The sequence below is a fragment of the Carcharhinus amblyrhynchos genome, chromosome 3 (genome assembly GCF_965287045.1).
Source record: "Carcharhinus amblyrhynchos chromosome 3, sCarAmb.v2.hapA, whole genome shotgun sequence".
Lineage (NCBI taxonomy): Eukaryota > Metazoa > Chordata > Chondrichthyes > Carcharhiniformes > Carcharhinidae > Carcharhinus > Carcharhinus amblyrhynchos.
The window spans coordinates 108,221,224-108,247,042 of NC_137326.1; the positions used below are offsets into that span (position 1 = coordinate 108,221,224).

Genomic DNA, 25,819 nt, shown 5'->3' on the forward strand with positions numbered 1-25,819 from the left:
AGCATTAGCATTTTGCCCCTTAGACAGTGGGGGCGGGGGCGGGGGCGGTGGGGTGGGGGAAAGAAGAGATGCGGTGTGGAGATCCTAGTGGACCCGGAGACTTCAATCCCGGGCCTGCTAGTTACATTTACAATTTATGGTAATAAGCATTGCCATAACATACGCGCTTTCCCATCGATTTCTGGCACGGATGTGTTGCCACCAGAAATCCGATACTGGGTGACACTTGCGGGCCAGGATGCCCAACATGGATTCTGCGCATCTGACACCAGTGGAATTCTCTAGCGCAGCAGGATGGGAGAATCCCCTCCCCAACCTCACTGTGTCTTTTTCATTTGAGTTCTTTGGCAAACTTTCACCATCCAAAAGGAACAGAGTTCTAAGAGATGAGGCAAATAAGAATAATTAAACTATTTTGGGCAGAGTTGTCCCAAAAATATTCTAAGTGTTGAATTCATAGGAAAGCCGGAGTAATACAGGCTAATTTTTTTCAGTGGGAGTTCACACTAGAACCTTGCACAAACTGTGCAATGCAGAGGCCACCAGTGTGAATATCTTTAGATTTCAGGGCGCAAAGCCCACTCCCACCCAGGAGGCTGAAACCAACAGCGTCTGCACACATACAGTAGCCCTGAAATGTCAGCCTCCTGTTTTGCTGGCCAGCCTGCGGCCCCTGCAGTGCTGCCCCTTCAAACCCCCACGGCCTGATTACGCCCCTATCCCCACTCTCTATCCCTACCCCGGACAGCCCCGATCGCTGGCCTCTCTCCCGTTCCCACTGGTCCTAATGCAGAGTGGCACTGCACCCTCACCGATGGCCCTCTAAGCCCTGCCCTAAATAGGCTCTGCCTCCTTATCACTGCCAATGGGCAGGACTAAGGTGCCCCCTGGGTATGGGCACTTTGGCTCTTGGGCAGTACTGGTGCCACCCTGGGAGGACCCAATTGCCCGACTTCACTCCAGCGGGGTCAGGCTGCTTGTTGCCCCAAAGTGAGGAACTAATGTTGTCCCCCCTGGAGTAAACACTCTGTTGGGGTGGGAGAGATCAGCGGACCTGGAAAATATAGCTAATAGCATTTAAATGACGTGCAAAATATCATTTAAATGCTAGCCCCTCCTCCCCACTGATTTCCAGTGTGGAGCAGACCATACCTGAAATCCGGCACTGGGAGAATTTAGTGGGGCACGAATGCTTGTGGGAATCCCTTGAATTACTCCCCCTCCCACCCCCACCCCGGGTGATTTTCCCATCCCGCTGTGCTAATTTTCTAGAATGGACTCACCTAAAAATAGCACATTAGAAAAGTACACAATCTAAGTTACTGGAGTTGTTTCAACACTTTTTAGTTACAGACCAAAAAGCATCTTGTTATAGTTATTTTCAAATTTCTTGTGTATTCTCTGAAAGGCTACTATGCCACTTGCTTAAAAAGAGGTCGTTGAAATTCCTTGAATATCTCCAGGCTAATGTACAGTAACAACTTGCTGTAAGAGACAACACGTGTAAATACATGATATGCAATTAAGACGTTTTAAAGTTTTAAATATAAAATTACACCTAACCATTCTTCATGAGGTTTAAATGTCAACAAAGATTGACAAAGAAGTTGATAAAGGAGGGTAGGAGAAACTATGAAGCTGGGCTAGCGCTTAATATAAAAAAGGATAGCAAGAGTTTTTATAAATATATAAAAAGGAAGAAGCTGGCTAGGGTGAACGTTGGTCCCTTAGAGGATGAGAAGGGGGACTTAGTGGTAGGGGATGGGGATATGGCGGAGGTCTTAAATAATTTTTTTGTTTCGGTCTTCACGGAGGAGGACGTGAATAATTTGCCGGATGTTAGAGATGGAAAGGTGGTAGGACTGGAGGGTCTCGATGACATTACTGTTACTAGAGAGGTGGTGCTCGACAGACTGGAGGGACTGATTGTGGACAAGTCCCCAGGACCGGATGGAATGCATCCGAGGGTCCTGAAAGAAATGGCGGAGGTGATAGTGGATGCCTTGGTGGTTATTTTCCAGATGTCGCTGGATTCCGGGGAAGTGCCAGAAGATTGGAAAACGGCTAATGTTACGCTGTTGTTTAAGAAGGGTGCCAGGCAAAAGGCAGGGAATTATAGGCCTGTTAGTTTAACGTCTGTTGTAGGTAAAATGTTAGAATCCGTCATCAAGGAGGAAATAGCGAGGCATCTTGAGGGGAACTGCTTGATAGAGCAGACGCAGCACGGTTTCCTTAAAGGGAAGTCGTGTCTGACAAATTTACTGGAGTTCTATGAGGATGTGTCTAGGGCGGTGGATAGAGGAGAGCCGGTGGATGTGGTCTTTCTTGATTTTCAGAAGGCGTTTGACAAGGTACCTCACAAGAGGTTATTACAGAAGGTCAGGGGGCATGGAGTTGGGGGTAGGGTGTTAGCGTGGATAGAGGACTGGTTGTCAAATAGGAGGCAGAGAGTGGGGGTCAATGGGTGCTATTCGGATTGGCGGATGGTGACTAGTGGAGTGCCCCAGGGGTCGGTGCTGGGGCCTCAGCTATTTACCATTTATATAGATGATCTGGAGGAGGGAACCGAGTGTAGGGTGTCGAAGTTTGCTGATGACACCAAAATTGGTGGAAAGGCAAATTGTGCGGAGGGTGGGGAGAGTCTACAGAAGGATCTAGATAGGCTGGGCAAATGGGCCAGGAAATGGCAAATGGAATTTAATGTTGGTAAGTGCGAGGTGGTCCACTTTGGTAGGAATAATGGTAGGAAGGATTATTACTTACGTGGAGAAAAACTGCAGCAGGTGACGGTGCAGAGGGACCTCGGGGTCCTTGTGCATGAGTCGCAAAAACCCAGCTTGCAGGTGCAGCAGGTGGTCAGGAAGGCGAATGGGATGTTGGCTTTCATCGCGAGGGGGATTGAATATAAAAGTAGGGAGGTCTTGCTGCGGCTGTATAGGGCATTGGTGAGGCCGCAGCTGGAGTACTGTGTGCAGTTTTGGGCACCGTACTTACACAAGGATATTTTAGCCTTGGAGGGAGTGCAGAGGAGGTTTACTAGGCTGATGCCGGAGTTGAGGGGGTTGAGCTATGAGGAGAGGTTGAATAGATTAGGCTTGTACTCGTTAGAGTTTAGAAGAATGAGGGGAGATCTCATTGAGACGTATAAGATGATGAATGGGATGGATAGGATAGAGGTGGAGAGACTCTTCCCGCTCAGAAAGGATAGTAGGACTAGGGGGCATAGCCTCAAGATAAAGGGGGGGCGGTTTAGAACGGAGTTGAGGAGGAACTTCTTCACTCAAAGGGTGGTGAATCTCTGGAATTCTCTGCCCGTTGAAGTGGTGGAGGCTGCCTCGCTAAATATTTTTAAGACGCGGGTTGATGGGTTTTTGATGAGAGAGGGGATTAAGGGTTATGGGGAGAGGGCGGGAATGTGGAACTGAGCCACGACAGATCAGCCATGATCTTATTGAATGGCAGGGCAGGCTCGAAGGGCTAGTTGGCCTACTCCTGCTCCTATTTCTTATGTTATTATCATCAGCATATTATAAAAATATTGGGCTGTAATTTCTGAGCTCCACTACATGTGAACTATCCCAAAGATGCGCTGGGGAAACCCACCCCTGGAAGTTCCCAGGTAAGGATTTCATGGCAAACTCCTTCACCCTTTGAATACCTCTTACCCACTAGACTCCCCCACCCATTCAGCCAGCAGCCCCCACACCAGCACCACCCCCTCCCAAACAAGGGACTGCACCTGCTCATGGAACTCCTCCCCACACAGACTACCCCAACAAAGGAATTTCTTCAATCACCCCTAAGCCTGACTGCCCAGCCCCCTCCAACTGCATTGCTCACTGACATTCTGACCCTCCCGACTGTCTAACCAAATCCCCCACCCCGCCATCACCTCAAATTCTATCCACTTACTTGACAAACCTATCATCTGCCTGGTTTGAAAATGGCTGGACCTTTATCTGATTTATGTCAACTGGTGCCATTAAAAAAATGGGCATGGTCTCTGTCTAATCCTGAAGCCCTTGACAGATGGCCCCAAGGAGCACATTGATTTGCACAGCTCCTCCAACCTGAGTCAAAAAGTCAGACAAAACAGGATTGAGAAGATTTGAAGGTAAGAAAGTAGGAGCAGAGCGGCAATCCGACTTCCATTGAAGAAGGGCAAATTTATGACTAGATTTAATTATGCTTTACCGATATTCCTCCAGTTCTTTACTCAGTCCTTTACTGTGCTGGCCATGAAAGTCAGACCATGAAACACCCTCAGTCAGGCCCCTAGGAAATAAAAATAAATGTGATTATATATTTTTATAATTAACACATCAATTACAAAAATATAATTGATAATTATATAGTTATATTTTCATAAATGATGTGTTTATTACAAAATAATTAAAAACATACAAATAGTATAAATGGAAAGAAAAATTAATTCCAAATGGAAAATATTTAATTTAAAAAATCAGTTTTAATTTACTAAGTAACAAGGTGGATTAATATGAATATTACATTTACATTTTTTTTAGATTTACCATTTAAAAGTTAAATGGTCTTACTTTAAGTCTTTGAAATTTTGTAAGAAGTTGTTCCAGAAGTACGTTACACTGTGGTGTGTAAAATACCGAACCTGAAAAATAGTGAAAACACAGATTAAATTTCATAAACTGCGCAGTTGAATAACAAAACAATTTATATTTACACAGCAGCTTTAACATAATAAAACATGCTTAGGCACGATAAAACAAAATGAAACACCAAGCCACATAAAGCAATATTAGGGCAGATGGCCCCAAGCATGGTCAAACAAGTTAGTTTTAAGGATGTCTTTTCTGAAGAAAATGGAGGGTGAATCCTAGCTAAAGGCCAAGGCAGCTAAAGGCACAAACCTCACTCATGGAGCAATTGTGAGATACACAGGAGCCAGAATTAGATGATCACAGATATCTTGGACCCATATGGGGCTGAAGAAATTACAGATATGGAGATAGATGAAGCTATGGAGAAATTTGAAAACAAGAATGAGAATTTTTAAATCAAGGTGTTGTTTGACCAAATGTCAATGGTGATAAATGAACACAAGGATGAGTAAGTGAGTGCAAGTGAGGACACAAGCAGCAAGGATTTGTATGAACAAGTTTACGGAGGGAAGAATATAGAAAGCCGGCAGGAGTGTTGACATAGTCAAGTCTAGAAGCATGGAGAGATCAGTGATGGTTTTAGCAGCAGATCACCTGAGGCAGGGACAAAAAAGAATGAGCAACTATACCAACACAAAATGCGCAATGATATGTCATGTGCATAAGAAATGAAAGAGATTATAAACTGTTTAAATTGGACCTTACCCTCTGCTTATTTAACAATGGACATTGCTGGACCAAAAACATGGCTGCTGGAAGTCACATGGTTTGCAAGTGGCTACATTCTGGAAACTTCCACTTATAATTACAGGACAAAGCTCAACCCTCATCCTTGTGGAATCTCACACCTATCATTGTGTGGGACACATTGACATCAACAGAACAAGGGAACAACATATGGTCTGTTGCCCCAAGCTGGACTTACAATAAAGCGAATCATTGAGATTTGTTATATATGTGAATGTGCTATTAGCTGCCATCTATCTCCTAAGGAAAACAACGGAGTTTGACCAGAGACATTGAAACTGGTTGTTAATCTGAAACCAACTCATCCATGGGCAATGCCACATGACTGAAGCCCCTTTTGGCCTTTGGAAAGTTTTACTGTTACATTCCTGGGGGCGATCAGCTGGCGGGATAGGGTGAGAGTACTAACTGTAGTGCATTGGGAGATCAGACACATGCAGAATGGCAACCTCTAGCAGTCAGCAACCAGCTTCCCAACATGAACAGACTCAGTTCACTCTCCCTTCTGACAAGAATCACATTTTGCCTCATTTTTTTCTCTATGTAGCATAGGATTTGTTTTTTCTCTTGACAAATAACACATTTGAAACTCTCCTGTTTTCATGCTTGTTCAGCACATAGAATTATTTTGGTAAGATTATCCTCTCTGTCTCTTTAAATTTTACAGCAAAAAAAACTATAATCTATGTGACTTAAGGGGTTCTCTGTCAGTTCTGGCGTAATCCATGCGTGAATTGCTTTCTTTTGGAATAGTTGTTCTTGCCATCTTAGACTGAAGATTTCAGCAGCGAGCACCCTCAGGTGCGTGACAGTGCCTAACGTGTTTCTGATCATGTATATTTATCATGGAATTGTATATTTAGCTGGTCAACGTCCTCTGAGGAGGAAGGGAGTGCCAGGAGAGAGATGAGGCCACATAATCAAAAGCAGCATCTCAGGAAATGACCTGTGATAAGAGAGGTGCAGACACACTGGTTTCAGGGCCAGCAAGGAGTACATGTTGGAAGGGTCCACAGGAGATGCCACTACCTTGCAATCAGAGTGTACAGTGCTTAAACTACCTCAACGTGTCTGAGTTCCAGTGCCAAACGAGGCCCTTCCTCCATAGGGACACTCCCCACCATCAGCCAGGTAATTAGGCCAGAAGGTCCCTCCAACAGTGTAGGTGGTCACCCTATGTCAGAGGCTCTGAAGATCATAATGGCACTCAACTTCCATGATACTAGTTTCTAAGGGTCAGTGAGGGATCTGTGTTGTGTGTTCCAATCTGCTGCCCACAGTTGCAAAGAGCTTGTTACTGACACTCTGTTCAGATGGGTGATGACATTCATCTATTCCTGGATGGACAAAGTCAACCAGACTAAAAAAGCCAGAACCTTTGTGGCGATTGCAGGCTTTCCTCAGATCCAGGATGCCATTGACTGCACTTGTGGCCATCCAGTTGCCTGTAGTTGAGCAAAAAGCCTTTATGAATTGCAAGGGGTTCCACTCATTGAACATTCGGGTAAACTGAGATCACAATCTTACAAGTCAATTCCCATTCCCCTCGCAACTCACATTCTGCGATACCCACAGGTTCATTGCTCCTGCTCATTTGGATGGATGTCTCCTGGGTGGCTCTCTCTCTCTCCCGCACCACTTTTAAGTTTTTACCATTCTTCTAAATGTTGTTGACCGCCTCTGGGTCCTCTTTTCACCCACTCTTCACATCTTTTTTGCATCCTTCACTTCCACTATCTCACTAGTCCAAATTTCCTCTAATATCCAACCGGCTCTAAACTGGAACTCTCATCTTTCTCTCCTATTACCCTTCATACCTTCTCATAGCTCATGACGCAACTTCTGATCCCCCTATTTGATTTCCACTAAGCTGTTGTCCATACAACTGCCCCTTCTGGTCACATGTTCTCTTACTCTTCAGGTGTTCCTCTTTCCCTCTAAATCTGCCAACATTCTCCAACCCCTCTCCACTGTCATCCATCTATTCGGTTCCATTTTTAATCTATCCAAATACAGTAAGAGTATCATTTGCATTGCCTTCTCTTCCTGCGCCTGCTACATTATTTTTAAGCATCCAACCGTGGCCCCCTTGATTTCTCATCCACATGCTGCCCCTCAGTGATATAATTGAAAGCACAGCATTAGTACTGATATATCTGCTGACAAAAGTTAAATCTACTTCACCACTGCTCTTGACTCCTTCACCGTTATCAAACTATCAGACTGCTTATCCAACATATTGTACTAAATAAGCAGAATTCCCAATTGAAGCAATTGCTTTTGGTATCCAGTGCAAACTCCATTCATAACCTACTGACTCCATTCTTCTCCCTACCAAGGTAAAAACAAACTGTTCATAACCTTGGTATCATATCAGGCCATGAGGTCAACTTCCGATTACATATTCACACCATCATTAAACCACCTATTTCTACCTTTATAACACTGCCTGACTTTAGCCCAGCCTCAGTTCATCTGCTACTGAAACCATCATTCATGCTTTCCTTACCTCGGGATTTGATTATTCCAGAATGCGCCTGGCTGGTCTCCCAAATTTTACCTATTCTAGACTTGAGGTCATTGAAAGTAAGTAGACTTGAGGTAATTGTGGAATAGGACTTGGTGTGAGATAAGTCATGGACAGCAAAGACCAATATTGACTCCCACTTAATCAATACCTTGATTTTAAAATTCTTACCCTTGTTTACAAATCGTCTCGTGGTCTTATTCCTGCCTATCTCTGCAATCTCTTCTATTCCTACAAGCCTCTGAGGTGTCTGCATTCATTCAAACCTGATCTCTTCAAAAATCTTCTCCTAATTTTAAACTGTTCTATTGGCATTATGTCAAGGGTGTATGCTCTTGAATCCCCTACCTACAGTGCTCCTTAAAGCCAATCTCTTTGATCAAATTTCTGGTGATCTGATTTATGATCTACTTATATCATATTTTATTTTAAAATGCTCCTCAGACAAGCAGTGTGAAAGCTTAGAGACGGTGGAGGAATCAATTCAGATGGAGGTGACTTGAACTGTGCAGCATTAGCATACATGTGAAAACTGCTGCCCCGTTTTTAGATTATGTTGTCGATGGGCAGTACATAGAAGAAAAATGAGAGGCCATCAGGGGAAGGATAAACTGGGGCAATAAGTAATTTGCAGGTGATTCACTGGCTGTGATTGGATAAATAGGAATGGAATCAAGCACACGCAATCTTACCAAGCTGGACAAAAGTGAAAAGACACTGGTGCAGAATTTCCTGATCAAACTTGTCAAAAACTACATAGTTGAGGGGAACTACAAGTTGACGAAGAGTAGGAGGGATAGCTTATTTTCTTCACATCAATTAGGATGTCATTTGTGACTCTGGTAAAAAGCCATTTCAGTACTATGAAAGAAGTGGAAACCTCATTGGAGGGATTCCAACATTATGGTTCGGGAAAGATGGGAAGTGAAACATGTACAAGGAGGCGTGGGGAAGAAAGGAAGGTTGAGAAAGAGGCAGTAGTTTGAGAGGATGTAAGGGAAACAATTGATCAGTCTTTTTTCGGGGACATGTGGGTAATTTGTTTTAGGCATGCATTCACTTTCATTTATTTTCTGTGCATGTGCAGTAACTAAAAATAGTCAACTTGTGCACAGTTCACAGTTGACCTGGGACTTTCAGGTTACTGCACAGAATATTGGTCAAGGGTTTTTTTTTTGTAAGGAAAGAGACATTGACAGCAAATTTGAAGGAAAATGAGCCAGTAATTATACCAGCTAACAGCAAGAGAGGAAGTTAGATGATCAGGAGTTTGGTAGGAATAGGGTCTAGAAAACAATAAGCCAGTCTCAGCAACACGATGTGTTCAGAGAGGGTATGACGGGAGATCGGAGAGAAACTGAAATAAAAAAGCAAAGTAGAGGTAATATATTTGGTGGCCAGGAACACAGAAAGGAAGCACAAACGGTGGGCGTAATCTTGTCCACATTCATGCCATGCCCCTGCTGCAGTGAGGTCGGACAACTTGGTGGCCAGCCAAATCGCCATTCATTGTAGTGGAATGAGAAAATCCTGCCTGTGTGAATGGTGATAAGAGGGCAATTCTCCCAAAAAATTCTAAATGTTGCATTTGTGGGAAAACTGAAGCAATTCACGCTGGATTTTTCAGTGGAAATCCAGAGGGGAATCTCCTACACTCTGTGCAATGCACTGGCCATCAGCGTGAATATCATTAGACTTCAGGGGCAGGGCCTATTCCTGCATAGAAGGCGGAAACAAACAGGCCTCTGCACATGCTCAGTGGCCCCAAATTGTCAGTCTCTCGTTTGCTGGCCAGTGATCCCCGCAATGCTGCTCCCCCAAATCCCCCCACCCCACAGCCTGATCACAGCCCCTCCATCCAATCACAGGACAGCTCTGAGCCTGCCTCTGGCCCACCCTAATTTCCAGTTCACCCCCCCTCCCCCAGCCAACCCTGACTGCTGACCTCCCGACCAGGTCCCAATGCAGAGCGGCAACAGGATTCTCCCATCCCCACTGATTGCCCCTAGGCCCCATCCCCAAGGCCCTTTTACCTTGGCACTGCCCCATGCCTGGTGGACAGTACCAAGGTGCCACTGGGCATTGGCACTTTGCCCTTTGGGCAGTGCCAGAAAGCACAGGTGCCCATGCCCAAAGGAAACCAACCCCCACCAATTACCCCCCCCTTCACTCCAGCAGGGTCATCCCACTAGTTCCCTGAAAGTGGGGAGCTATAGTAATCCCCGCTAGAGTGAAACATTCAAACGGGATGGGAGATGCTAGTGGGCCTGGAGAATTCAGTTCCTTCCCCACTAATAGTATTTAAATGAATGGTGACATATGAATAAAATTTTTTTAAAAGGGTGTAAAAAGACAATTGAAATTTGGGATTTTATACACATGGGCAATATTGCTTTCTGAACCCTTATACATAAGAGTTCAGGAAACAATATTGCATTTCTTTGAGCTACTAGCTTAGCCACTGTAGGGAGTATTCCATCGTTATATGCACTCAATTTTAGGTGGGATAGTGGAGCCATCCTATGATCTTGTGGTTGCAATGAAAATCGACTCAAGGCATATCAGAATAAGAGGTTAAAGCTCTGAACTAAGACTTCTCACAAGACACATAATAGAAGTTTCAACAATTCATAGAGAAAACTAAAACATTGTTCCAACTGGTTTAAGAAGCAGCAATAAGATGATTCTTACTAGAAGGATAAAGAATGTAGATAGTGGAACTTTTCCAGGGGATTTTTGAAACATAGAATGCTTTAGTGACTATCAAGCAGAGGCAACAATAAGTACTGAAAAGGAATACACAAAGATAAATAGGGCAAGGAAATTTGATTACAGTGGATAACATTAATTCAAAAATTAACACAAGTTGTCTGGACACAATTGACATCTATGCTACAATATAAATAATTCTACAACTTCTTACCAGCCCTGCTTCGGTCTCTAGTATCTTTCCTAGAAGAAGTGCTTTGCTGCGATCGACAGAATGTCCAGCTGCAAGGTTTCCATTTCCATTTCCCACAAGCCGGGGTTCCAAATTCTCCACTGGATCTGTCCCAGGAGAAAGTAATTTGTAAACCTTTGCCCGAAACCATGTTTTAAATTCATCCTGAAACAAAGAAGATAGTTTTCAAAAGCTCTGACCTAAAAACTGAAGCTTTGACACACATTAAATTACATGCCCATTTTAGACCAAATTTTACTGATAAAGTAACTGCACCTAAACATTGCACACCACTATCAATACCACTCACCCCCCACCTTCCCAAGGCCTGAATGGGGAGAGCTGCAGGGCTTCCCTGGTCCCTGACCTCTTCCCATTGGCCTCAAGATTGAGGCAGATGGACATCAACATCAAAAATCAGTGAAGAGCAGAGAACAGACGGGAAAGAAATGGAGAATGATGAGTGGTCATAATGCTAGGAAAGGTGACAAAAGCTGCTGGCCATCATTATGAAATCAAAGACCAAATGAAGATGACACTCAGTACAGCATATACTTCTACCATGTTTTTACATGCCTTATTGATGAAAAAATAAATCTTTTCATTAAGAGTTTCCATCTTACTGAAGAGGTTTCATGTCAATCCGCATCCAACAACCTGCTTTGAAAACCTTACTTTTGGTTCTAACAGTTGTGGCAGTTCCACCACAACAGTTGAGACAATCCATAACATTTTAAGACAATCATTTAAAAAAGAACACTACTCTAAACAAAAGTCAGTTATTTCTAGCTCCCAAAATTAATAAACCCTTATAAGAAATTCAGAATCCACACCTTTGCCAAAAAACTAGTAATTTCTTTCTTGGGGCATACCCATTTGTGTACCAAGTTTATTTGAAATTCATCCATGAATTTTTGAGATGATTTGTTTACAAACAGACTAACATTACCTTTAGTAATGAAGATAATCAGCTGTGGCAGGGTGTTATTTAGCAGTGTTTAAAAAAAACATTTATTTTATTTCTAATAATTAGAAGCTTTCAAACAGTAATTTTGGAAGATAGTATAATGTTGAAGTTGCTCTTTACCTGTAAAACTTAATCAAGGTGGCAGCAGAGCTAGGGAATTGATGTAATTTGGTGCACAGAGCCACCTTGTGGTCCCAAACCATAATTGCATAATGAAAATAAGTGTCAATTTACAATTGAATGGAATGTGTAATAGGAAAAGCTAATGTAAAAACGTCACCAAAGACATAGCATCAGAAAATAAAGTTTGAAAACAGGGAACTGCAACAGAAGGTTTTCAACAAGATGATAGTCAATCTCCTCTGGAGCATATATAGCAAGTTAAGATTAAGTGTGCACTTCATGCTAGCTCAGACAAATAATTGAATTAGGATGCATGGATGCAATTCAGTTCCTATTTCCACATATTACGTTCCTATTTAAACTAAAAAGCTCAAATTGGTGCACATTATTCCCTTAGTAAGTTCCATTTGTAATGGAAATTTCCTGTGTAAGCCTGCATCAACTATATTCCCTAATGGAAGCATTTTGACCAAAGAAAAAAGTGGCTCTCAGATTTTTCAGAGACATTTTACAGATTGGACTGGAATCCACCAAGCAGCCAACATGCAGCATGATAGTTTTATACTGATGAAATCAATTATAAATATGAATATAATTTTAAAATAAAATGTGACAAAAACACAAAGTTAAATAGCATAATCAAGGATGCCTACATGTAAGTTTTTTAAGGCAGAGATAGGTGTGTACACATTTTACATTTCGTCTCGGGACAAACTCATAAACTAGTTGGGATAAATCAATGAAATCACAGAATATCTACAGTGTTGAAGGAGGCCATTCAGCTCATTGAGTCTGCACCAACTCTCCAACACAGCATCCCACCCACAGCCTGTCTCTGTAAACCCACTTATCCACCCCACTAGTATCTCTAACCTACACATCTTGGGACACTAAGGTGCAATTTAACATGACTAATTCACCAAACCTGTATATTTTTGGACGGTGGGAGGAAACCGGAGCACCTGGAGGAAACATGCTCAGACATAAGAAATAAGAAATAGGAGCAGGAGTAGGCCATCTAGCCCTTTGAGCCTTCCCCGCCATTCAACAAGAAGCCCCAGGCACGGGGAGAACTTGCAAACTACACACAGACAGTCATCCGAGGCCGGAATTGAACCCAGGTCCCTGGCGATGTAAGTCTGCAGTGCTAACCACGTGTTTCCCATTTACTTCACTGTGTACTTCAAGTTACAAGTTCCAAAACTTCATGAGGTAATGTTCACTCTTTTTCCAAGGAAGGATCCAACAGAATGTTATATTCCGCTCATTTTAAAAACACAGTATCACGAAGTTTAGCAATATTTGGCAATAAAGTCCCATCAATCAAGAAAATGAGCCATCTAGATTAACCTAATTTTTACTTTACTTTAGTGTATATAATACACTAAAACATTAAAAATTCTCAACTGTGTTTAATTTTTAACAAGCAATTCTGTCCATGACATAGGATGGTTATGGCACAGGAGATCACCATTTGATCCATCCTGTCGTGCTGATTCTCTGTAGGAGCAACTCAGTTAGTCCTATTCCCCTACATTTTTTCATAGCCCTGCAATTTTCTTCTGTGTAGATAATTATCCAATTTCTTTTTTGAAGCCACCATTAAATCTGCCTCCACAACACTCAGCCAACACACCCCAGATCCAAACTACTTGCTGCTAGAAAATGTTTATTTTAAAGTTGCCTCTAGTTCTTTTGTCAATCACCTTAAATTTGCACCCTCTAGTTCTCAACCCTTCCGCCAAAAGCGATAGCTTCTTTCTATCACTCTGTCCACATTGACAGCATGGTGACACAGTGGTTAACACTTCTGCCTCTCAGCGCCAGAGACTCAGGTTCAATTCTCAGCTTGGGTCACTGCCTGTGTTGAGTTTGCACATTCTCCCAGTCTCTGTATTGGTTTCTCTGGGTGCTCTGGTTTCCTCCCACAGTCCAAAGGTATGCGGGTTAGGTGGAATGGCCATGCTAAATTACCCCCTAGTGTCAGGGGGACTAGCTAGGGTAAATGCATGGAGTTATGGAGATAGGGCCTGGGTCAGATTTTGATTGGTACAGACTCAATGGACCAAATAGCCCCCTCCGGCACTGTAGGATTCTATGCCTCATGATTTTGAACACCTCCAAAGCCCCTCTCAACCTTCTTTTTCCTAAGAACAGGCCCAGTTTCACTGATATATCCACTTAACTGAGATCTCTTATCACAGAACCATTCTCATTAATATTTTCTGCACTCTTTCTTAATATATTCACATCCTTCCTAAAGTTTGGTTCCAGAATTAGACCCAATAATCCTGTGGACTCTGAATAACTTCTCTGCATTAAACTTAATCTGCATGTGTCCTGTCATGCTTGAGTCACTTACCTGTGAATGTATGGGAACAATAGACATTTTTACTATTTAAAGGAACATAGAATATGGACAATTTACTTCAAAAAAAGTGAACTCCAGAGGAATAGGTGACTTTGTTGTTTCTATACAGACAAGGATAGACACATCTGAGCAAACCTCTAGAATGGCATTAAATTGTAAATGCCCTTGGAGGAGCTTCCATTGAAGTGTCCGAAAGACATGTTGATTAGGTGCATTAGCCATGCTAAATTCTCCCTCAGAGCACCTGAACAGATGCTGGAGTGTGGTAATTAGGGGATTTTCACAGTAACTTCATTGCAGTGTTAATGCAAGTCTGCTTATGACACTAATAAACAAAATATAAACTTAAATAAAATGACTGTTAGACTTGCTGACCACATGAAGGTGGAATTACAAATAAAAACATTTTGCAACCTGTTCATGGTTGGAATGTCGATGGATTATAAAAGATCCAACTTGTATAATTTGCAATGAAGTCTCTCTATGCAGCCCCCTGGAGCCAGTTTTCATAATGCCAGTCAAACAGGTAGATTCAAATGGAGATTCTGCATGTACCTACTCCTCCAATCACAGCTGGGGGCAAGGGAGCATGAGATTGGGGGGCGGAATTTCACCAAAGCCTTTGTACCTCTACCATGTCGCTGCCCCAAGCCCTGGTACAGAGAAACCTAGGCTCTGGCGGGTGGCAAAGACCCATTGCATCCAATGCCTCTAGACATCCTCAATGAACACAAGGCCAGTGATCGGAGTCTTCAAACAACCCCAGGTCTCCAAGACCAGATACAATGTGCGCCTTCAAACTTGAAACATTTCAAAACAAAATTGTGAAAGCATGGCAGCCAGTTCTCAAATTTGGTTGGTAATTCAACCACAGCTCTCATTGGGAGACCTGGCGCATGGATATTTCTTCTCTGGCCCTATTTCCCTAAATCAACCTAGATGTTCGACATACCATACAGCAGGATTTCCAAGGATGAAGCTGAGCCCCAACTGAGGAAACTGACCTCTCAACTTGCAGGATTCTCTTCTCCACTTCATCCAGTTTCTTTAAGATTTCTCACGGTTCATCAACGTGAATACCAATAATCTGTGCCAATAAGCCATGACCATCATCCACAACTTCACTCCAATGACAGCCTTCATCTCGATGCTTACAGCACTACCAAAGTATAGGCCTGCTCATCAGCAAAACTCCCACAATGAAGTGGACCCCACCCCAGCCGTAACTGACTGCTTCAATCAAACAAGGATTTTCTCGATTTAACTCAACTCCCCAATGCCAAAATTTAGCCAGGATCTTCCAGGAACATAGCACAGGTTATACACATCAGGATCAAATAATTATGGATTGTGCATCAGGATTAAAAAAACCCGAAAAGATGAGTGGCGCCAGAGACTGCAAAAATGCAGCCACTTCGTGCTTACATCACCCCACTCCCCTCCCCCGCCATTGTTTTTTGAACAGTCCAATAACAATTTGCACTTTAAAGCATCCCACAATTTGACAACAAAACAGCAAGTGGCGCAGGATATGTATTTTCACTCTATGTGAAGTTTTTTATCTCTATCAGCCATCCACCCATTCCATTCAATATGAACATGATCCTTGAATCTAAATGTTGAATTACAGATTTAAGACCCACCAGGTAAAACTGAAATTTGGGTATTATTTTTTCACAGTCGCATCTTGAGGTCTTTGATTATATGGGATTTGATGCCCCACGTTGAGAAGCTGCATTCTGTGGAAAAGCCACAAGGACACGTATTCTACATGTTAGCAATATACAATTTCATTCTACTCTCATCCAACAAACCTCTGTCGTGAACATGCACAAAAACTCCTGCTAGGAACTTGATTTTTGGCATGGTTTTACATTTAAAATTACTGTAGGCTTTAATTTTGTTTTCCTGGGCATGAAGACTAGAATCACCGTGAATCTCATCTTCCTGTGGTTTTCATTAGAATTGTTTTCAAGTCTTTCCACTGCTGGGCATATTGAAATGAATGGTTGTTTCTTCCATGATGCCGATGTGGCATAATGGGTGCTCATGTTTGTGCCACTATCTGATGAAGAATTGTAGGAAACTAGCAATTTTAGATATCATGATCTTCCACCAAAACACTAGACACTTTCATTCCATAAAGTGGCTACAACTAGCTGGTGCTCTTTAATCTTTACTAGACTCAGGCTTTGGTTTGTTCCTCTTGAGTGCACATATATGGTGACACCATTAACATTCTGATATATGCTTCTCAAGATCAGACCAGTAGCTGATTGCTATTCTCATGGTGCATTTATTCTTGGGCATCTTCTTTAGGACAGATCCCTCCTTTTTCAATTTGTGCACCAGTTTTTCACTAACACTAAATTCCCTTGCTGCAGCATAGTTATTTAACAAATATTTTGCAAATGTTGCAACTTTTAGCTTGAAACTTCATTCTTTTTGCAAAGGACCCATTTCTGTTCATCATTTGCCACGTATGCTCAATTCTGCATGGGCGTATTGTCAGAAAGCATGGGCAGTTTTATGTAGTCTATGCTTGTATTGTTGGATATTATAGATTTAAGTGAGGTTAATTTAATCTTTCTGTGTAAGGGTGAAAATTCGAATTAAATTCATGTAAAACAAAAGTGCTTGCATGTATGGGGGCTTTAGTTTAATTTCAGACTGTGCTTGCTTGCATTGTGCTAAAATAGTTTATGACGCAGAAAGCAAACAAATGTAAACAAGGATGGAGCTGTTGATTAACAACTAGGGACCATCTTTAGGTTAGGAAGGACTTTTGCGTTTAATTTTAACTGGATCCAAGGCAATTGGAGCTAGGTAGAGAGAGAAATGGCAGCTCTCACAGAAAGAAGTCTCACAACACCAGGTTAAAGTCCAACAAGTTTATTTGGTAGCAAAAGCCACTAGCTTTCGCAGCACTGCCCCTTTGTCAGGTAAGTGGGAGTTTTGTTCACAAACAGGGCATAAAAAGACATAAATTCAATTTACAAGATAATGGTTGGAATGCGAGTCTTTACAGCTAATCAAGTCTTAAAGGTACAGACAATGTGTGTGGAGACAGCATTAAGCACAGGTTAAACAGATGTGTATTGTCTCCAGACAGGACAGTTAGAGAGATTTTGCAAGCATAGGCAAGTCGTGGGGGTTACAGATAGTGTGACATGAATCCAAGATCCTGGTCGAGGGCGTCCCCATGTGTGCGGACCTTGGCTATCAGTCTCTGCTTAGTGACTCTGCGTTGTTGTGTACCATGAAGGCCAGCTTGGGGAACACTTACCCGAAGATCAGAGGCTGAATGCCTGCGACCGCTGAAGTGTTCTCCAACAGGAAGAGAACACTCTTGCCTGGTGATTGTCAAGCAATGTTCATTGAACATATGACAATGCAGAGTCGCTGAGCAGAGACTGATAGCCAAGTTCCACACTCAAGGACGGCCTCAATCGGGATCTTGGGTTCATGTCACACTATCTGTAACCCCCACAACTTGCCTGGGCTTGCAAAATCTCACCAACTGTCCTGTCTGGAGACAATACAATCTCTTTAACCTGTGCTTAATGCTCTCTCCACTCACATTGTCTGTACCTTTGAGACTTGATTACCTGTAAAGACTTGCATTCCAACCATTATTTTGTAAATTGAATTTGTGTCTTTATATGCCGTTTGTGAACAGAACTTCTACTTACCTGACGAAGGGGCAGCGCTCCGAAAGCTAGTGGCTTTTGCTACCAAATAAACCTGTTGGACTTTAACCTGGTGTTGTGAGGCTTCTTACTGTGTTTACCCCAGTCCAACGCCAGCATCTCCACATCAGCTCTCACAGAAGCAATAAAATGGAGCAATGGGGAAGAAAACAAGTCCCAGAAACTAAAGCACAGTTCTCGAAACCAGAGGAGAACAAGAGGCATTCCAGGAAGACTGATATCAAATGAATAAAAGGGAATTGGAATATGAATAAACTACTGTTCTTTGATGTTAAAGAGAGAGATGAAAAGTGCAGATCTCGTAAAATTGGCTTAAGAGTAGCCAAATATCAGAAGCAACCCAAAGATTGATGACCTTATTACAGCATGTGAAACAATAGTGTTCTATTGATGGCTGGGTACCTGAGAGAACATGTAAAAGCTTAAATCACATGGCAATTCAAGACACAGACATATTGAAAGGAGGGTTGGAAATCCTGGATGTGGATCCTTGCCGAAAACAGCTAAGAGAAAGCATTGTTTGGAACAAGGTTCTAAGGTGAGTTTTTGAGAATGGAGTTTGCATAATCATCTGTGGGAATTTGAGAAGGAATCCACAGAAATTTAATAAGATAGCATCTGTAACTTGGTTCCAGAGTGAGGTGCGTCTGACTAGTGAGCCTGTTGGTTTACAGAAACTGTATTTATTGAAAATATTATAGCATAAGATATATTTTGTAACCTGTATTCTTCTTAAAATCTGCATACATTTGTGAAGGTAAGTAGGAGTGAAGGAATATTATATTATAGAGAAACATTTTATGCCTACTGCTCCACAGGATGAGTTGTTGCAATTTTTACAGTACAGAATCAATGAGTTGATATGAACTTGGAACTTTTTGAGTGCTATTTTTGGTGTATAAATCATTGAAAATGCATGTCTTGTTGAATGAGATGCAACTGAATTTTTCACAGCATATTGAGTGGGAATTATTGAACAACCTCTTACTCTGAAAATAAAATTTTACAAATGTGGTGTGTTATTTCCTCAGATAAATATTTAAAAAGTGGATGTTGTTTTTTTAAAGACTGATCATATTTTGCCTACCTTAACCCAGTGTGTATGTCTGAATTCTTCTTTTGCTTTCTGTACGATGATTGAAAGTGAAGTATAATCTTTGTTCTTTACTTCCTGTTTGCTAGCTATGGGAATTCTTCAATTGGATTGACTGATCATTCTACATTGCTGATCATAAATTGCTGGCAGCTGGCATAAATCACATTGGAATAAGGGAAATCAACATTCTGGAGCCCACTAAATCTTTGATGCCAGCAACTAGCGTCCTCTCCTTGCTACTGACCACAATTTGCGAACTCTTATGAAAGAAGTGACAAACTTTTTAAATTAATCTACCACAAATCAAGACTACAGGCTATAGAAGAAAAAGCATGGATATCCTTCATGGAGTTTCAGGAGCTAGAGAAAAGATTTCAAAAAGGATCAATAAAAAATGGATCGCAAAGATTTAGTAACCTCACAGCTACTCAGTGCCACAGACTAAGGTGTATAGAAACAAGAAGACAATGCAGGCGGATAAATGTACCGTTGGAAGGGGCACATGTACAAGATGAACAGGTTGTTCCTAAACAGAACTGAAATCAATGTTCACATTGACACATTAATACATTGATATGTTAACTAGCACTGCCTGGAAGAGCGTAAGTTTATTTGGCGGGGAGGGGAATCAGAAAATTGCAATATGGGGTGGCAAGGAGATCAAAGGACAGAGAGACATTTACAATAGTAAAATTAGAAAAATCCCAAAATATGCAAGAAACTAATTGATATGTGCATCAATATCTTTAGTGCAACTAATAAGGTTAATTAGCTGAAGGCACAACTTGCCACATGGGATTATAGTTCATATATGGCCAGGAATAGTTTCTCAACATTCAGACATGATATAAAACAAGAGGAGAGGGTATGGCAATGTCAATATTGTTTAAGCATGAAGTATACTTTGGTTTCTCTCGATCCTATAAATATTTTTTAAGCATGAAGTTGAAGTTCCAGGACTGAAACTATTTGGCCTGAGTTAAGAAACAGAGGGGAAGCTGTTACATTGCTGCAAGTTTTTTAAATTACTGTGGCTCTTGCCAATGCAAAATGGCCATCTGCACATGCACAATGATCTGCATAGACAGCACTCTGCTCAGTTGGAATGGCCTAATTACACAGAGGATATAATTATGTTACAATATGTTCCAGACAAACAAGATGGTTCGCTATAATATATTTAGTATTGAACAATTGCGACAAACTTGATTCACAATTAACTTAAATTTGAAAAGGAGAAACAACACAAACATTAATATCCTATATTGCAAAATGCATAAATGCAAAGTGATGAGTTAAATAATCATAAACAACCTGTAGAGAATGTTTGTGAATTAAACATCTAAATGTATCAATGCTACAGCTTTAAGCAAACCAAGACCTCTCCACCCTACACCCGCTACCAGCCCCCTCCAAGTTTAACCTGTGATGAAGTTAAATTGGGGAAAATTTCCATTAGTTTCTGTACAGTGTGTCACTTGATCCTTTTTTTTAACTCAAATCCAGAACTATGCTAAAATACACATGGCAGAGGGACAGTAGAACTGCACATGCACAGCACTGGCAGCAGATGCTGCCATTTTGCATAAAGCTCCAGTCAGAAGAAGATGGATAAGTAAATTTCAAAGGCACCTAATAATATTAGAAGATCTGAATTACCTAATATATTCTGGGAAAAGTATTAAGGTAAGGAAGGTGTGGAATTTCTAACATATGCAGTAGAGAATTTTTCCTATCTAGTCCTCCAAGGAAGGAGGCAATACTGAATCTTGTTCTGAGAAATTAAGTAGGGTAAGTGGGATGTGTTATAGTAGGAGAACATCTAACTTAGAGATTTCTCAACTGCTGTACCCTTTTGGTACATTCCAAATGCTCTGATACAGAAAATTCTACCGATCCCCTGCAACACATATTTTTGAATATAAAAATTAATTATACAATAAACATACATGCTTTCTTACTTAATGTGAAGCTTGGTACGGGTGCTGGACATGAAGCTGAAGCTCAGGGTGAGGGAAATGGGCACCGGGTCAAGGTTCAGGTGAGAGATGTAGTGACATGTTACAACTGTGAGCTTTCCTGTACTTGTACTGGTCACTGGTCGAATCAAATGGTTAATATAGTCAAGACTGGCTTAGAAATTCAGCATAAAAAGAGGTGCAGGCAGATAGATTAAAGCCCACATTCTGCAAGTGCTCTGATTATTTTTGGGCAGACCCCTAGGACTGGTTGATTTAAGGTTGAGAACTTCTTATTCAGTTAACAGTGACCTTAACACAATTCAATTTGTGGGAAGGGGCCAGAAAATAGCAATGATAAAATGCTCAACTGGGAAACAGTTGAATACAGCAATTTATGAATGGATCCAAAAGAGATAGACTATGTAAATTGCAGGGTAAAGAGTAATGGAGCAATAGAAGACATTCAGGGAATAGAAAGTTGAGGTACAAACAAGGCATATTTCTTTGAGGTTGTTTGCACTGGTGCTTCCCAAGATCTTTTAACTCTATCAACATCCCTAGCTTTCCACGGAGGGCTGTATTCATTGTCCTCTTAGACTGAATCTCATAGTACAAAAGCAAGACTTCCAAACTGAAATTTTCCTTCAGACTCAGCCAATCGAAAGATCAGAATTTATTTAGACAAAACTAGGTTAGGACATGGCTTCTCTGCCTTGTATCAAAACCTTGATGTCAACCTGTATCATTTTGAGGACTGACTTCACAAACCAGTAATGGCTCCTGTACATTTTATAACCCAATCTCCGTCTAAGTTTTCCTTTTGATAACTGTCAACTGCATACTTTCTACTGAAGGAAGTGCTGTTTTGCTTTTAAATTCACAAGCAAAACTGCGAGCAAGCTAGATCCAAAAATCACATTTTGTGCAAATATCTGAATGTGCGTATCGATGGCCTTCTAATAACTCAACAGAGATGCATGGAGGCAATGAAACACCAGTCTCACTATTTGTACTGCTGCAAAAATAATTATAATCAGTATAAGCTAAATGTGGCATTAATAATGATTGTCACTTATTTGATGGAAAATGCTCTAATGACAATTAAACTTTAGTTGTGGTGATTTTTATCTTTGAAAAAGATTCTGCATTGGCAATCTATTATCTAAAATACAAAATACAAATACAAAGATGGCAATACATTTTTACTAGCTGCAGACTTACTGTGGTCCTCAAAAGCACAATTTCAGCCTCTTTAAGACATGTTTGGGTGCATGTTGCCTTCACGCTCCATTCAGGCATCCAGTAAAGCAGCAGGAGAAGGAAACCACCAGTGCAGATAACACCAATTGCAACTAGAACCAGCTTCCATACACATTGTTTATAACCATAAATCTCCTGCAACAAAAAACATCAGTGTTCGGTAACAAGACTTTCCTTTGCTAATAAAGTACATTGTTCTATTTTAAACATTAACATTGTTTGTACGTGCTGCATATTACTGCTTGAGAACATGTCTGATCAAACACGGTGCAATGATATATATAAAAAGTGCAAACAGCTTAATGGCAAGAGATTAAATTCACAATTCATATGCATTGCATGTTTGCAGTAAAACTTTGAGCTATAATTGATTTAGCATGATAGCTAAAAACGATTAAAATGGCAGTTGCTTGATTGATTTGAATGATAAATAAATCTTTTTTAAAAATATGATTTCAAGAGTAAAATTAATCAAAATTAATACAAAATTATCTCTTAAAGAATCAAGATTTCCCAGAAATTTGCTTCCAAAAAGATGTGCAGCCAAGAGCCAATGTCCAGTGTACAAGATATAGGAGGTTGGTTTGTAAGTCATGAGGAACCTTTTTCTTATGAAGGGCAACTCCTGTGGGCCACACACACAGAAAAACACACTTTTTTTAAAAAAAGAATGCAGAAATGTTCAGCTCACTTACTGACTTAATGTGATGGCTGAGTTTGCATTTCAAAGAGGAGCACCTATCTTCTTTTTCCCATTCTTTCTCTGTCTTTCTTTCTCTCCTTTCTCACATTCTTTTTCTTTCTTTCATTTCTTTCCCATTCTGTCTCACCACCAAATAAGCACACAGTAGTCACTCAAAAACCCAAGCCTCTGGCCAACTCCCATCCCAAAGCTGCACCTAGACTTGCAGCCTGAGCCTCTTCCTTAGTTTGGAGAGGCTGAACCCCTTCCTGGGACATCAATGGAGTTCAGTGGGAGATGAGCTGCCTTTGGAGCCAGGTGTCGTGCTCCCTTTCTCTCAATTTGGCTAGAAAAGAGCCACATAAACTGTCTAAGAAAAAACTTAACTATATATGTACTACCACAAATAATTGCCTTTTTGTAGCACTAAGATGAACTATAAGCGTATGATTAAAGTTTCATAAATAAGAACTCAAACAATGTCTTTTCATCTCCAAATAACATACAAACAATGCAACATAAACAGCTACAACCTCTCCCCTTCCATTATCTCCTCTACCTCTTCCTCCTTGTCTAACTCTTTAAATTGTGAACTATCCACATTGTAATTAGATTATACTGAAACTTAGAGAAATACGATTGATTTTATTTTAATTAAAATAAAGATTTTAGCCCTCACAACCGACTGACAAACCTAATTTATTCACTAAGCAAACATTTTTGTAATATATGCACATACCTCAAAATCACAAGTTTATATTGAAGGCTTTCAGAAGATAAAAGTTAGAAAAGTCAGTGAAATTACAGGTTAAAAGTGCACAACTGTGAACTTTAAATTGATGATTTATAATTAAATCAACTAAAACATATACATTGTTTCATGGATTTCAAAAATGAGTGAACAACACTTCTTTTTTACCATTTCATCTTCGTTCCCTTTGTTGATAAAATTAGTTTCTTCTTTAGCCATTTTGTTTCACAAATCCAATTTCTCCTGTTTGATCACTGTTAAAACAAAGAAATACAGGTAAATTAATAATGCAGGGTTAGCATGCAAGAATACATAACTGGTTAACTGAAGTATCATAACTGCAGAAAGTGAATTGATCCATGTTCTAAATTGTAGAACTGATGTATATATACACTTACCATAAATCTGTACATGTTTAAGAACAATGTTTACTCTGTTAGAAGATTAAAAATCAGTGTTTCATTCAAACATGTCCTAACCTTTAGTTAATTAGTAAGAAACAATTCAATAAAATGTTTCTGCAGTACTGGCAGCATCTAACCAAATTACACGTGCCATGTAACAGCAAAATAGCTATTGTTCCATCAGTCAAAAGTTGTAACAATATCACTTATACACGGCAATATCTCATTGTTCATTATAATCAATTTCAGCTTTAAAAACATTGTTGGCTAAACTATAGATTTTGATCAGCAACCGATTTGTTACACCACTTACAGCAGTACGTATACCCTTCTGCTCCAGCTACCAAATCCACTAATAAAAAAAGTCCAATAGTTCATCTTTGTAACAAACTTTGCAATACTGAACCCATACTGCTCATACTTCAAAAATATAATTGATGGTTAATTATTACTTACATAATTTTAGCTACATATAAAAATATTTCAGCTGCTCAAGCAGTTTCGTTACTGTCAGTCTGAGATTGTGCGTAATGCACTTGGTATCCGAGACTACACAGCACTAATGAAGTATCTGCTTTGAAGCATTGCTCTTAGTGCTTTTTAACTCATCACAAACACAATAGTACCATTACATTTTGGCAAACTTGTTTAAAAGATTCAAACAATAAAAGTCAACAGTTACATCTGTGCAAAGGATGTAGTCCAGTCTTATTATACTCCGATGGAGCCTTCATTATTCCTTGATGCAAGTAACTCCACAAATTCAATGATACAGGTTCCGTGTGCATGAGGTCAACCTGATTTTATCTGCAAGTTGACGGCCTATAGGTTATTTTTTTGACCAAGCCCTTCCTAGAATTTTCAGTAATCTCATTTGCACAGTGCTTCACATTTTATTGCAAAACAAAAGGAATTTATTTGTTGCAGGAGAAAGGTAAGAGGGGAAGTGATTCAAATGAAAGAAATCATTGCTGCCAGCAGAAAATGATGCAATAACATTTTCAAGAATCATTATGCCACACTATTTTTAACACATGAATTATGTTTTTAGGTTGCAGGCAATTTTATTGTTGGGAATTCATTCCATCAATTTTTTGATTTGATTTATTATTGTCACATGCATTAACATAGTGAAAAGTATTGTTTCTTGCGCACCATATAAAACAAAACATACTGTTCATAGAGAAGGAAATGACAGAGTGCAGAATGTAGTGTTACAGTTGTAGCTAGGTGTAGAGAAAGATCAACTTAATGCAAAGTAACTCCATTCAAAAGTCTGATGGCAGCAGGGAAGAAGCTGTTCTTGAGTCAGTTGGTACGTGACCTCAGACTTTTGTATCTTTTTCCCGAAAAAAGGTGGAAGAGAGAATGTCCGGGGTGCAAGGGATCCTTAATTATTCTGGCTGCTTTGCCAAGGCAGCGGGAAGTGTAAACAGAGTCAATGGATGGGAAGCTGATTTGCATGATGGTTTGGGCTACATTCACAACATTTTGTAGTTCCTTGCAGTCTTGGGCAGAGCAGGAGCCATACCAGCTGTGATACATCCAGAAAGAATGCTTTCTATGGTGTATCTGTAAAAGTTATGAGAGGGAAGTGTAAACAGAGTCAATGGATGGGAAGCTGATTTGCATGATGGTTTGA

At 40.6% G+C, this 25,819-nt stretch overlaps 1 protein-coding gene across 7 annotated transcripts in view; it reads right to left on the reverse strand.

Annotated features, from left to right (window-relative positions):
* LOC145340999 (polyamine-transporting ATPase 13A3-like) overlaps window positions 1–25,819 on the reverse strand; it is a 131,903-nt gene that overhangs the window by 68,777 nt on the left and 37,307 nt on the right. For 5 of the 7 annotated variants that reach the window (XM_080185663.1, XM_080185659.1, XM_080185660.1 and 2 more), the window contains exons 2-6: window positions 23,942–24,027; window positions 22,302–22,475; window positions 10,835–11,017; window positions 4,557–4,627; window positions 4,195–4,275 (exon numbers count right to left, since the gene is read on the reverse strand). In XM_080185663.1, coding sequence (XP_080041789.1) covers window positions 4,195–4,275; window positions 4,557–4,627; window positions 10,835–11,017; window positions 22,302–22,475; window positions 23,942–23,992 — 560 coding nt within the window. In that variant the 5' untranslated portion in view covers window positions 23,993–24,027. Of the gene's footprint in view, window positions 1–4,194; window positions 4,276–4,556; window positions 4,628–4,886; window positions 4,947–10,834; window positions 11,018–22,301; window positions 22,476–23,761; window positions 23,789–23,941; window positions 24,028–25,819 lie in introns of those variants that run through there. The other 2 variants (XM_080185664.1, XM_080185665.1) reach the window with 2 other exon arrangements.